Genomic DNA, 13,860 nt, shown 5'->3' on the forward strand with positions numbered 1-13,860 from the left:
GAATATAGGAACCTGTCTCTGATAATGCTAATAAATATAGGTTTTAAAAAGTGCTTTTATTATAATAATCTCATGTATAATACTTCTCTATAGCTTGTGACCTGAGAAGTGTTAAAATTTGCTTTGGAATAAGTTTACCTTAATTCTTCAGATTTCTATGAGGCGACATTATTATCCCAGTTTGGGTATAGGTACTACATGATAAATCAGATGTCTTTTAAAAAGTATCTTTAAATCAACTTTGCCAGTGGTTTTTAAAACATCAGCCCTTGAATAGAAAGAAATAACACTAATGTGTTAGGGTAAGACTGAAAAAGCTAAAGGGGAAAGAAATCTTTAAATACTGGGAAAAGAGAATAATGAGGAAAAGGGAGAAAAATCTAACTGTAGGCCAGCAAGTTTATCTTCAGTATATGGGAAGGTACTAGAACAAATCATGAAGCAACTTATAGTCACCTAGAGAAAAAATAGCAAACAACTAAGAGATTTGGTGAAACAAGATTTTACCAGAATACTTTAATAACCTTCCATAATAGAGTTCATAGAAACAAAAAAAAAGTGATATTAGCTAGGTCCAGATTAGTGTGGATAATTAATCCTAAGAAATGGTAGCATGTGTTCCAATTCTCACTGTTTATTTTCATTGTGCTGGAGATAAATAACAATAGTTTACATAATTATTACTCTGAGTAGTATAAATTCAAATATATGTGACCACTTTATAGCATTCATGATTTTCACAGTTGGAATTTCAGATTTCCTAGTTGTATGTTTTGAAAATTTTTCATCTCATCACTTTCAGTAAAGCTTTCATTTCAACCCCACATAGCATTTTCAGCAATGATTTAGAAAAAGTAAGGCCTAAGAGCACCTGCTAGAGTTTTGTTGCTTTTGAATTGCTGTTGATACTTTATCAATCCAAGGGAAGTTAGTAGGAAAATGAATAAGTTCTAATGCTGGATCTGTAAAATCAATAGCAATCTTTGGACCTCCTGTCTCTAGAGGAGAGACGGGAATAAATGAAGGATAATCACCAGGAAATAGACGATAGTGACCACTCTGAGCAATTTTGTGAGTAAAAGTGGCCAAGCCATAATCAAAATATTAGTATCCAGTATAGGAAACTTCAATATCCCTCTATCAACTTACTTCAGGAATTATTGGTCCTTTTTCCAGGCTAGAAGATAGGTGGCAGTCTATAAGCAGTTATTAATATCTTCCTTCCTTACTTCCCTTGGTCCACGAAGGATATTACACCCTTACCTGAGGGTGCTCTGCCCAAAGGAATGTAAATTTTGGTTGCAGAATACTGGCTAGCTATCTTGGGGTTTATGGGCTAGATTTCTTTCTTAAGGACCATGCCTTAAACCCAAATCACTCAGACTCTCACTGATTGGCCAACAATAGGTCCCAGGTTTGGGCCCTGATTGGCTCAAAGTGAAGGTAAATAGCAATTTTTTCTCTTTTGTCCAGAAACCCTGAGGATCTTCCCCTCCCAGACTGATTTTTTTTTCACTAGGTAAAAGAAACTATTACCTGCCTCATTTCTTAACCTACCGTTAATCACTGAATGGGCATTGCCTCAGTCAAACTGAGACATGTTAAACTTAGTTTTAAAAGGCCAAGGTCTCCCACTGCATCCAGGACCAGTTCCAGTCATCCTGATCTGCATCTTGCCACCAGATCCAGATGGTTCTAGAAAAGAAAGTGAGGCTGATGATTTTGCACAGCCCTCCCTCACTTAAATCCAGTTCACTTGCATATCATGGCATCACCTCCCTGATGTTATGGTCCTCTCCTAAAACAGTGCTTTAACATCTATCTATATAGGACATAGTCATTATGCCCAAGAGGGCATTTATCTCCTATAAATTTAGGGGAAGAATCAGATGACATGATTAAATATGGGGCAACTAGATGGTATAGCGGAAAGATCACTGGGTCTGGAGTCAAGAAGACCTGAGTTCAGATCTAACCTTACAATCCCTAGCTTTGTGACCCTGGGCAAATCACTTTACCTCTGCCTCGGTTTCCTCAACTGGGGATAATAAAATGAGGGTAAAAATAGCATCTACTTCCCAAGGTGGCTGTGAGAATCAGATAAAATTATGTATGTATGTGTATATGTACTTAGTGTGTTGCCTGGAACATAATAGGTAATACATATGTGTTGATATTATTATCATTATTATTTCTATTGGTTCAGTGAGCTATCGAAATGTTTTACTAGTCTGCAATATTTTCCTACACTTAAAAATAGCATGATAAATGAATGAGACGTCAGTGAATACTGGCAGACTGTGAGTCATATTGTGAACTATGAGAAATGTTTTTCAATATTTATTAAAATTCTCAATTATAGCCTAAGTGCTTATATTCTGTGCTATGAAAAATTTCATATACTGCTTTGTGAAATTTTATGTTTCTTATATCTTTGCTTTTTAAGGTATGCAACAATCTATACAATGTTTCCAGTATTCTCTTTAGTATTGGATCAGGATGTGAAACCAGAAATGGCATTGCTATATCCAGAGCTTTACAAAGATCTAACTAAGGTAAGACTATGCATCAAGGATTAACAGAAAGTGAATTTTTTGATGATTATGAAGGCCACAGATAAACTCAGACTTTTAAAAAATATTGATATTTTTAAATAAAGATAAAGAAATATGCCAGGTTGTTAGGTGAAAATAAATTAAATTTATGACTATGTTCTATTTTTCTCTGATGTTTCTCAATTGTGATTGTTCTTAATTATTTTGAAAAATTTATTCCAAGTAGAATTTCAAAAAAGAAATTATAATGTCAAGGATTGAGTTTTTCTCAAAAAAATTTTTTTTGAAGTTCATATTATATGACACTCTGAGATAAGAAGCATCAATCAACAAGCATTGATTGTCAGTCACCATTCTTGGCACTGGAGATAGAAATACAAAGAATGAAACAATTTATTTTCACAGAAAGCTTGTATTCTGAAAGGAGTGACAAGTACAAATATACCAACATTTAAAAGTAAGGAGAATCAATACTAATATCTACCAAGTTTATTAGAAGGCACTTTGGAAAGGAGAACACTGACAGACAGAGGTGGAGATCAGGAAAAGCTTCATGTAGAAACTTTATCTTGAAAGAAGAAAAGGATCCTGGGAGTCGAGGGAGTCAGCAACAGGGTGGGGGTAACTGCTTGCATTTCATACAGAGGAGATGGTCAGTGTGAAGTCATGGAGGCTGAAGATGAATGTTTTATGAGAGGCACAAAGAAAACCCAGATTGGCTGGATCACAGATTTGGGAGGTAGAGTAATGTATGTTGAAGCTGGAAAAGTAAGCTAGATCAGATTGTGATGGCCTTAAAAATTAAACAGTTTCTATTTTATCCTAGAAGCAATGTTGCTTTTCTGGAGTCCCTGGAATTTGTTTCCTAGGGAATTGGCATGATCAGGTCTGAACTTAAGGAAAATCACACTTCCACAGCAATATGTAGGATGGACCAGATTAAGGAAAAACTTAAGATGGGGAGACAAATTAGGAAGCATTGCAGTAATCTGAAAGTGGTAAGGGCCTGAACTAACATGGTGGCCATGTGAGTAAAGAACAGGGTTTGTATGTGGCAGAATATAGATAGATCGAAATAGCAAGATCTGACAACTCATTGGGTATATAAAGTGAGGAAAAGTGAAAAGTCAAGGATAATTCCAAGGTTATGAACATGAGAACTAGAAGGATTGCAGTGCCTTCAGCAAAAATAGAAAAGTTTGGGAGGAAAGATAAATTGAGTTTTGTATGTACTGTGCTGAAGATGTTTCCAAAACATGTACTTTTAAATGTTCAATAGGCAATTAGTGTTGTTAGATTGAAGCTTAGGAGAGAGACTTGGGGGTAGAGATGTAAATAGATATAGACATGTACATATACACATGCATAAGCATGTATCTGCATGTATGTGTAAATGTATGTGTGTATATACATATATATTCATATATGGAGAGATTTGTGAGTTATGGGTATAAACACATGAGAACTAAGGTGATCACTAAGAGACTATGGAGAGAAGGGGACTCAGTACAGAACCTTGAAGAATTACCCATAGTTAGGCGGTGTGATGTGGAGGACTAGCTAGTGAAGGAGACTGAGAAGTGCTCAGAGATGCAGGAAGAGAACCAGGAGAGATTCATGCCCAAACATGCATGTGTGCACGCACGCACACACACACACACACACACATACACACCGGAAGGAAAGAACATCCAAGAGGAAAAGAGGGTCAGCAATGTCAAATGTAGCAGATAAATGGAGAAGGATGAGGACTGAGAAAAGGCCATGGATAGATAGAGTTTGAAAAGGGACATGGTAAGAATAATCCTGGACTGAAATTTGGTGAGAGATGAACTACAGGACAGGGGGTAAAGGATCTGAGAATCAAAGATGATAAGAGTTAAATTGGCCAAATATAAGGTAGAGATTAGAAAAGGAGGAAAGTAAATTCAGAGCAGGGCTAATGCCCTGAAATAACACTCAGGGTGGAGGGATTAGAGGTATGGTGTGAGTGAAGAATGGATTTAGGAGAGTTGAGGCATAGGGAGAGCTGGGATAATAGGAGGCTATGATCCAATAGAGGAAAGTTAGAATTTTCATCATGAAAATGGAGCACCTGTGAATGAGAGCAAGATTTAAGATGTGACCATCCCTATGTATTACTGAGGTAAAGTGAAAGAGTAGATCTTGGGATTTAAAGATATTTAATTTGAGGGAGAATCCTTATGAATGTTGAAGTTCCCTAGTATCAGGAAAGGCCTTGAGATATTGAGCCAAAGAATTACCTGCTTGTGAAAAGCAGGAGACTGACCTTGGGGCCAGTACACAGCAACAGCTATTATCTGAATTGGATTTAAAATGTAATGGAGTGAACTTGAAAGAAGGAGAGGTTGCTGAGTGGTGGCAGTAAAGGAAAAATCTGGAAGTAGCAGTGGGGAACATGGAGTATTCTGGCTTCTTCTCTAGGACCAGTCAGGGGTTGTGCTAGAGAGCATGACTAAGGATACATTGTCATCTAGGGCAATCCTGATCTCAGGGTTAATAGATGGGAGGAGTGTGAGAAAAAGAGGTCCAGGAAGTATGTTCACTCTGGAACAGAAATTCCTGAGGGCCAAATACTTTAAAGAAAAGGGCAGGTTTAGAGTGGGACATAGGTGCAGTAGGATTAAGGAGGGCTAGATGGGGTAAACAGAATGAGGGCCTGGAGTCAGTTTGCTCCTATGTCACCAGTGTTAGAGTAATACAAGTATAAGGAAATAATTGGGGATTGTTAGCCATAAAAATAGTAGTGGATGGATGGCAGATGAATGCTTATAATCTTGAAGGGGTGTTATTGCCAGGGCAAATCCCTAGGCTGTCTAGTCCTAATTGCTCCACTTTGTTCCTGTGCTATGACTCAGTAGGGAACAAGGGCAACAGTAATTTTACAGATGAAGAAACAAACTCAGAAAAGTTAAGTGACTTGGCTGTGGTCACACAGCTAGTGAGTGTCAGTGTTGGAACCTGGGTTCAGATCGCCAGCCTTGAACTCCAGTGCTGCTTCTCTCATACAGTGCAGTATCTAAACTTGTCCTTTTGTGAGAATCACAATGCCAAAGTATGCTGCAAAATTTTTGTCGAAGTTTGTAAAGAAAGGACTGATGGGCTAGACAGATGAATCATCCAACACTGGTTTTCCAGTTCCTGTGTGATTGACCTATGTTGTTGATGTAGTAGATAGGGAATTGTTGAAATAGGTGGTTGCCCTTATGGTATGATTTCAAGAATTCACTCAAGCCCCCAACACCAAAAACAGAAATATTCAGGCAGTGATTGATAATCTGAGATTTTTTCTCCACTATAGCTTCAAGATTTTGATTTAATTTAATTTTTTATAATAATATATATTTTTATATAATATAAAATATATTTTATTTTTTAATTTATTTAATTTAATTTTAAGACAGAAATAAAGGAACATTTACATTTTTATTTAGTCACTTATACCTTAGTGTGAATGAATCTTATAACATCTTATCCTAAGTGGAGCAGCAAGTGTGGAATAGACTGTTAGTATACTGGGTCCCTTGGAGATGTGGAGAGGGAGAGAGTGAACAGTGTGGAGCAGGATGAAGGAGAGACTGGAAGGACTGAACACGCACTTGCTTTGCTCTGTGACTTTCTGTAGAGCCAGCCTTGCCAAACCTCAGGTTTGGATCGGTTTTCACTAGTTCTCTTTACATTTAGGACTAGGACTGATAACCAGAAACGTTTTCATTCACTTCCTACATAATATTGGGGCAAAAACAGATTAGGAGTTAAAACAGAGCAGGGCTCCAGCTCAGATCACACTCTAACTAGGTCTGTAACCTTGGGCAATCCTTCTGAGTCTCAGCTTCCATATCTTTAAATGGGGATGCTGATTACCTGCCCACCCTCCCTCACAGAGTTCTTATAAGGTGCCAGTGTGATTTCAGGTCAAAGAGACTAAAATTCATCTAGTTCTTTCTCACTTAATAGGTGAGGAAACCAAGACCCAGAGATGGTAAAAGTGACTTGCCTAGGGTCACTCACATGGTGAGGAGCAGAGCCAAGGTTTAAATCTAGATCTTCTGATTCTCAATTCAGATTTTTCTCCTGTCCTACACTGCAGATGAATTCCTTCTTTCAACAAGAAAACACTAAGTGTCTGCTGCAAGCAAAGCACTATGCCAGGCACTAGAGATAAAAAAAAAGGCAAAAGAGCCCCAGCTCTCAAGTGGTGCTCATTTTGTTTGTTTTCCAACGATACTGTTGCTACCTTAGTGACAAAAGGCTGTCCCAAACCTCTTTTATTACTATCAGGAAGCATCATATATGGTCAAATTACATCAAAATGATGAGGCATGGTAACCATGAAGTAAAAGGAGTAATTTTTGGTATTTAAAGATTACTTTTGTGTTTTTGTAAGGGACTTTTTAAAATATTAGTTGGAATCCATCAAAACTGTGTTAAGCAAGAATAACCTTTCATTCACTGAGATGTAAAAATTTGGAGATTGTACCCTAAGCAACATGGGAAGTCTTAGCTAAAGAGAGTTAGAAATGCAACATCTCCTCAGGAACTCCACTTCCTAGCTATACTGTTAACACATAAGTGCATGTAACTGTAGCATACAGTGAGCAGTTGTTAACTATTCAGGTATTGAAAAAAAAGCAATAGTAAAACAAAAGCCACTCGTTTCTGCCTATACCCATCAGCCTGTTCTTTTATTTTTAATGGACACTGTGTAATTATGCTAGCAGGTTAAGTACTAAATTACCCCAGCAACTAGCGTCTATTTGGAGGGTTGGTCACAAGTTTCTGATGAGGTAGCTGATTCATCTCCAGCTGGAGTCACTGAGTCAATAAGTTCCGTGCTCTCACTTAATATCAGTTAGACATGTTGGAATACCACTAAGCCATATTCTCTTTTAATTGGTTTAGATCTGTTTTAGGCTTTCATTTTCATTTAATATGAGCAGTTACTGAGAATCATTTTTCAGTATCTTCAAATCTGGTCCTGAATTTTTCATACTGCATGGCCAACTCAGCCACCCTACTTTTATCTGCCTGTTGACATTACTTCTGTCTTACACTGTTTCCTTTCTAGCATCTGACAGTCCTGAAACCTTAGTAGTGAAAGTAATATTACAAATACTGAGCTTCTCAGTTGGATAAAATCTTACTGGATGAATTTTTTTGAATGTACATTATTTCATTTTTCTGAGCTCTTTTTTTTGAGAGCAATTTAAATTCCTTTGCATCTTTTCTACTGCCACAAATAATGAATAGATGTGGGTTGGACATGGTTTTAGCCAGTCATCTAATAAATATTTGGGCTGCCAATGATGTACAGAACACTGCTTGAAATATGTCCATGTAGTCCCCATCCATATTTTGCTTACAATTTAGTTGGGGAGTTGAGTGCATTAAATACATAAAAAGGTAAATGATAATACAATTTAACAATACAGAAGAATTCACAAAGTAGCAAAGAAACAGTACATGTCATGAGTTCCAGAGAAATGTTTCAGTTGTAATCTTTGGTACCTGTTTAATTCTGCAATTTTTAGTTCCCAGTGATCATTTGAATATTAAGAATTATTTAAGGGACACTAAAACTATGAAAATAATGTATCTGAAGCATTTCTATTATGTATTTTGTTCTCAAAAATTATGTCAAGGAAACCAAGTAATAAATGCAAAATGACAGCAAATTACTGATATGATAAAGATCATTGAATTGAAGCAAACTATTTGCTCTCTTTTTTTGTTGTTATTCTGTTTTGTTCTTTCTTGTGATTCATTCCATTGGTTATACTTCTTTTTAACTTGACTATTGTGAAAATATGTTTAATGTGAAGGTACATGTAGAACCTATATGGGATTATATACCGTCTTTGGGAGGGGGGGGAGGGAGAGGGAGAAAATTTGAAACTCAAAAACTAGTGGGACTGAATGTTGTAAACTGAAAGTAAATAAATTTAAAAGGAAAAAAAATGATTAAATCATTGAACCCTAAGCCCCCTTCTGACTTCTAGTATCTGTTTTTGTCTTTCTTTGTAGCCCTAGTATTTAGCACAGTGCCTAACTGGCATATAATAAGCACTTAATAAGTACTTCTTGGCTTTGCTTGAGCCATATTGTCTTTCAAAAAAAAATCATGAGATAAAAAGAATACTTTTCCATAGAAAGAGAGAAAGTATCGAGCAAAGGGCTCTATGTGGAAGTGCTGTCACAGATAGAGAGAAGATCTCACTTCTAATTCCAGCCCTACCACTAATTTACTAATGACTTCGGGCAAGCCAGTGAGTTCTATGGGCTTCAGTCTCTTCATTTATAAAATAATGAGATTTTACTTGCTGAACTCTAATGTCCCTCTGAGTTCTAGGATTCTGTGAATCTATTTCTTGTATGTTTTTAATTGTTTTTTTTTTGTCTGAAAATTTATATAGTTCATGCATTAACAGTCTGACATACTTTTGACTAAGTAAAAAGTCGGTCTTGAATATAACAAACTTTTTTTTTTATTCTTCCATCTTGCAATTTTTTATTCTTCACACAAGATGATGCATTGTAGTACTTGGTTGTAACTTCTCAGAAACCCAAACTGTGCTTTAAATTACTAAAGGCTGCTCCTGATGATGAGTATAATCCCTTTTAGTTTTTTAGGTGCTGCAAGTATAAAGAGAAATTTGCAGATTCATTCCTCTCATGACCATACAAAAGACTTTATTCATCCAAGATGATTTGCAGTCTTCCATAAGAAGCCACAGTAGTCTGAGATTTGGGGACTGGAATCAACCAAATGATTCATAGTGAACTGAGCCACCTGATATATTTCTGAAATATCTCAGGCTCATGGTTATGAATGCAAAGACTGATTCATAATTTAATGGGTCCAGCTTTCAAAAGAAACCTTGGAGCTAAATTATCAAACTGTCTGCTGAGTTGTGTTATGTCAAGCCTTCAAAAATTCTTTGAAAATATTTGGTATTAAACTTGCAGCCCAAAATTAATATTTTCCTCGGATGTGTGATGGTTCCAGGATTGTCCTGTCTCTTTGAACTATCACTTCTGGTTTTGTTGTTTTAGTGTTCTCTCCATCATTGTAAAATTACCATGTATATACATATAGCCATTTATATATCATATCACACTTTCCCCCATTAGAATGTAAACTTAAGGCAACCAGGTGGTACAGTGGAATCACAAAGACCTGAATTCAAATGTTGCCTCAGACACTAGCTGTTTGACCTTGGGCAAGTCACTTAACCCTGTTTGCCTCAGTTCCCTCTGTAAAGTGGGATAATAGCACCTACCTCCCAGGGTGGTTGTGAGCATCAAATGAGATACATTGTAATGCCCTTAACACAGTACCTGGCACTTAGTAGGTACTGTTTATGTAAATGCCAACTATCATTTTTTTGCTGTTGTTTTTTTAAATCAAACTAGAGCCAAAGCAAACTGAATGTGGACAGGCCAAGAGTTCCATATCATTTCTGTTTAAAAGAAAGGGAAACTCTCTGTTCCCAAACCCTTCCGTGGTACCTCCAGAGCAATGGCTCATCACGGCAACCCCATACATCTTCACCAAAGGCACTGGATCTTGAATATAGATCCCCTGTGGGGATCACATAGATTTTTAAAAATTATATCTACAAGGAAGATTTTGCTCTGTATAACTTCTACAATCCTAAATACGGCATTCATTCAGACTCCAGCTGCATCTTTTACAAATTCTGGATTTTCGTAAGTAATGTTAACATTCCCTGACCCTGACTTCTATAATAGGCATACAGACATTTGGCACAATAATAGCAACTGTGAGATTGAATAGTATCTGTTTCCCAGTTCTTGACAAGCCCAAGTTGTATTTTCATATCTGAGAGCCAAATTTTAACTGTAAAAATTCCAATTCTTCCCTTTAGGATAAAGAAATTAGAGCTTTAGAAGTCAGCAATATGATCTCAGGCAGGATTAATTTTGAACAAAAGAAGAAATGGCCACTTCAGACAAATCTCTCATTAAGGATCCTATTTTTCCCCATATTGCATTCTAGCGTTTTTTGATCTCTTAAAATTTTCTGATATATTAATTCTTTAAACAGGTATGGAGCTTTTTTTTGGTTAAGATACTTGATTGATTCATTTGAGATGAATTTGCTGCTTTGATGGCTTCACTCTGTGTAATTTTAAAATATATTTCCCTTGTTAATTCTTCTTGTCATAGAATTATATGATATTAAATGGGAAGGGATCTTAGATACATAATTTAATCCAAAATACATATTTCCTTGACTTCTGTACTGATCCAGCCTATGCATGCTAACTTTCAGTTATGGGGACCTCACTATCTCATAAGGTGAGTTATATCGTTGTTTGGACAGTCATAATTGTTAGCAAGAGCTTGCTACCTCTAAATTCCACCCATTGATCTAGTTCTTCCTCTGGAACATCACAAAATATGTTTAAATTACTCTTCCTGTTGATAGTCCTTAAAATATTTACAGATTGCTATCAGATCTCGCTCAAGTTTTATATTTTTAAATCATTCTTAATTCTGTCAATGGATTTTCCTATGATTTGACTTGAAGTCTCTTCATCATCCCTGGTCACCCTCTTGGAGAGTCCCCATTTTATCAGTGACCCTCTTAAAATGTGGCATATAGAGATGAATGTTAACATAGAACATCAATGTTAGAATACTACTGAAGTTTGTCTGACCTAAGACAGCATACAATTACTATTCCTTTGTTTTATTAATTCAGTCTGAGATTGTTAGCACTTGAAATAGCAACCATATCACATTGTTGACTCATGTTCAGTTCTCTGTCAACTAAAATTCCTAAATGTATTTTCATGAACTGCTATTAAGCTAGGCTTCCTCTTACATCATTATATGGTTGATTTTTAAAACGTTGAAAAGGGCTTTTTGTTGTCCTTAGCAAACCTTACAACCTTATACCACAAGCCAGCCAGACTCAACAAGTAAGTGCAGCTTTTAGGTTTTTTATTTTGTTCCTCTCTCTCCACTCTCCCCCCCAAAAAGCAGCATTACTATAGATTAGGGTACCTAAGTACAGAGAAGTAGAGCAAAGATAGGCACAGTAAAAAGAAATGAAGTCCAGCTTTAAAAATTATTCTTATGGTTCCCTTGAACTGTATGCTTTCATCCATCTAATCCTATCTCTCTCTTATATATCCAGCCCATTTTTAACTTACACAAGCTTGTGGATGGATCTTTGATTCCTTTTCTAAGACTAGACTAGACCCACCCTCTTTAAACTATCCCTGATGGTTATTCCTATTAGCCACTGTTCTCTTCCTCCCCCTAGCCAAGATATGTGGATCCTCCATGCCTTTCAAAAATACCATTATGGGTATTTTTTACATGGTCTTATTACATGGGGTAAAAGAAGTGGAAGTCATGGGCTCAGAATCAGAAGACCTGGGTTCAAGCTTTAACTTTGCAATTAATTACAGAGTGTGATCTTGCATAAGTTCCTCTCCTTCTCTGAGTCTCAGTCTTCCTGTCCATTAATGAAGACTTTTGGACTAGATGATCTCCAGGGTCCCTTCCAGCTAGACTATTATGTGATTTTGTGTTTAAGTCACAGTAAGGTCAGCCACCTGCTATTATCACAAACACAATTTCTCTGTATCCTCAGGGAAGGCTGTTCCTCAACATGGCTTTCCCCATTAGCCACCCAATCTTTATTTAAGTTACACCTATAGGACTCCCCTTCCACTCTCTACCTAGAAACATTGACTCATATAGAAGAGGTTTAAGAAAGTCAGCACTACTGCATCATGATTGTCTTAAGTTACTGCTATTGCACTGGGAGTCCAGATACCCAACTTTGGTCAATTTGTAAGAGCAGACTGTGGTTGAAGAGTTAAGTGCAAGGAAGGGTTTAGGATGCCTCTTAACCCACAGAAGCTCCAGAAAATTATGATCTGTGTCTGGGACAATGCTTTCTATAAGTTCTCTCTGACTGTAGCTTATCTTTCTCTTTCATGGATACAGCATGGTACAATAGAATGAACTTTGGATTTGGAGTTAGAGGACCTAGATAGAAATATGTTTTTCCTATGTAAAATAAGGAGGTTGGACTAGATAACTTCTAAGTTCCCTTCTACCACTAAATCTGTGAACCTGTGATTTCACCACCTTACCACACACACCCATGCCAGAAGTTACACTAGGGAAGGGAAAAGGGGAAACAGATGAGAGAATTCTACTCTTCTCTTCTCTGATCAGTCCACGTCTGGAGAACTGTGTTCAATTTGGGATCTGAATTTTAGAAAGAACATTAGTAAAGCATGTCCAGAGAAGGAGGATGAAGGGACTGGAAATTATGCCATATAATGATTGCCTGAAGGAGACAAGGAATGTTTTGCCAAGAGGGGTATTACGTCTGTCTGCAGTTTTCTGGAAGGGCTTTCTTATTAAAGAAGAGTTTATACTTTTTCTGCATGACCTCAAAGGATAAATTATGAACAGTAGGGTAAAGTTGCAGATTGGTAAATTTCAAATCCAATATAAGGAAAATCTTTCTTAATCAGAGCTATGCTCCCCCCCCCAAAAAAAAAATGGAATGAAAATGAGGAAATGTAACCTTCCTACCAGCATCTGTTGACCACACCTTCTAACATTGTTAAGATAGGCCACGGAGTATCACAGATATTATTTATATGGAGCTGTCCATCTCTTGGGTAGTTGAGGATCACCAGACTACTCTACTACTCTTATCAAATCTCTCTCTTTTTTTTGGCAGGGGGGGGCTTTTTGGAAGGCATTTGGGTTTAAGTAACTTGCCCCAGGTCACACAGCTAGGTTTTTTGTTTGTGTGTGTTGTGTCTGAGGCCAGATCCGAACTCAGGTCCTCCTGACACCAGGGCCAGCACTCTACTCACTGCACCACCTAGCCGCCCCAAAATCTCTTTCTTTTGAAGAAAAAATGCTATTCCATTTTCCAATTATGGGTCCCAGCACATCTTTCATACCATAATTCTATCTCCTTTAAATTATACTTCCTCTAAGAAGCTTCTCCTCAGTAAATCCCAATAAGACTTGTTATAAGGAAAAACATACTAACAATTAGAGCTGTCCAAAAGAGTGACGGTTTGTATATGGAAGTATTTGTTTCCTCGCCATTGAAGGTCTTCAGGCCTAGGTTGGGTAGTCACCAATCAGAGATATCAGCATATTGTTATTCAGATATGGGCTGGACTAGAGAACTTTTGCTGTTCCCTTCAATCATCTTAAAAGAACAGTTTGACTTAAGCTGGGCAAATTAGACTGGCAGTGGAGAGTTTGGGCA

General features: G+C 37.0%; 1 protein-coding gene across 9 annotated transcripts in view; it reads left to right on the plus strand.

Moving 5' to 3' along the window:
* ATP9B (ATPase phospholipid transporting 9B (putative)) overlaps nt 1–13,860 on the plus strand; it is a 509,413-nt gene that overhangs the window by 481,234 nt on the left and 14,319 nt on the right. For all 9 annotated transcript variants that reach the window (XM_069095002.1, XM_069095000.1, XM_069095001.1 and 6 more), the window contains one exon: nt 2,447–2,555. In XM_069095002.1, coding sequence (XP_068951103.1) covers nt 2,447–2,555 — 109 coding nt within the window. The remainder of the gene's footprint in view (nt 1–2,446; nt 2,556–13,860) is intronic.

The sequence above is a fragment of the Petaurus breviceps genome, unplaced genomic scaffold, assembly GCF_028583685.1.
Source record: "Petaurus breviceps papuanus isolate PSGF00001 unplaced genomic scaffold, PetGlider_PUasm1.0 224, whole genome shotgun sequence".
Classification (NCBI taxonomy): Eukaryota; Metazoa; Chordata; class Mammalia; order Diprotodontia; family Petauridae; genus Petaurus; species Petaurus breviceps.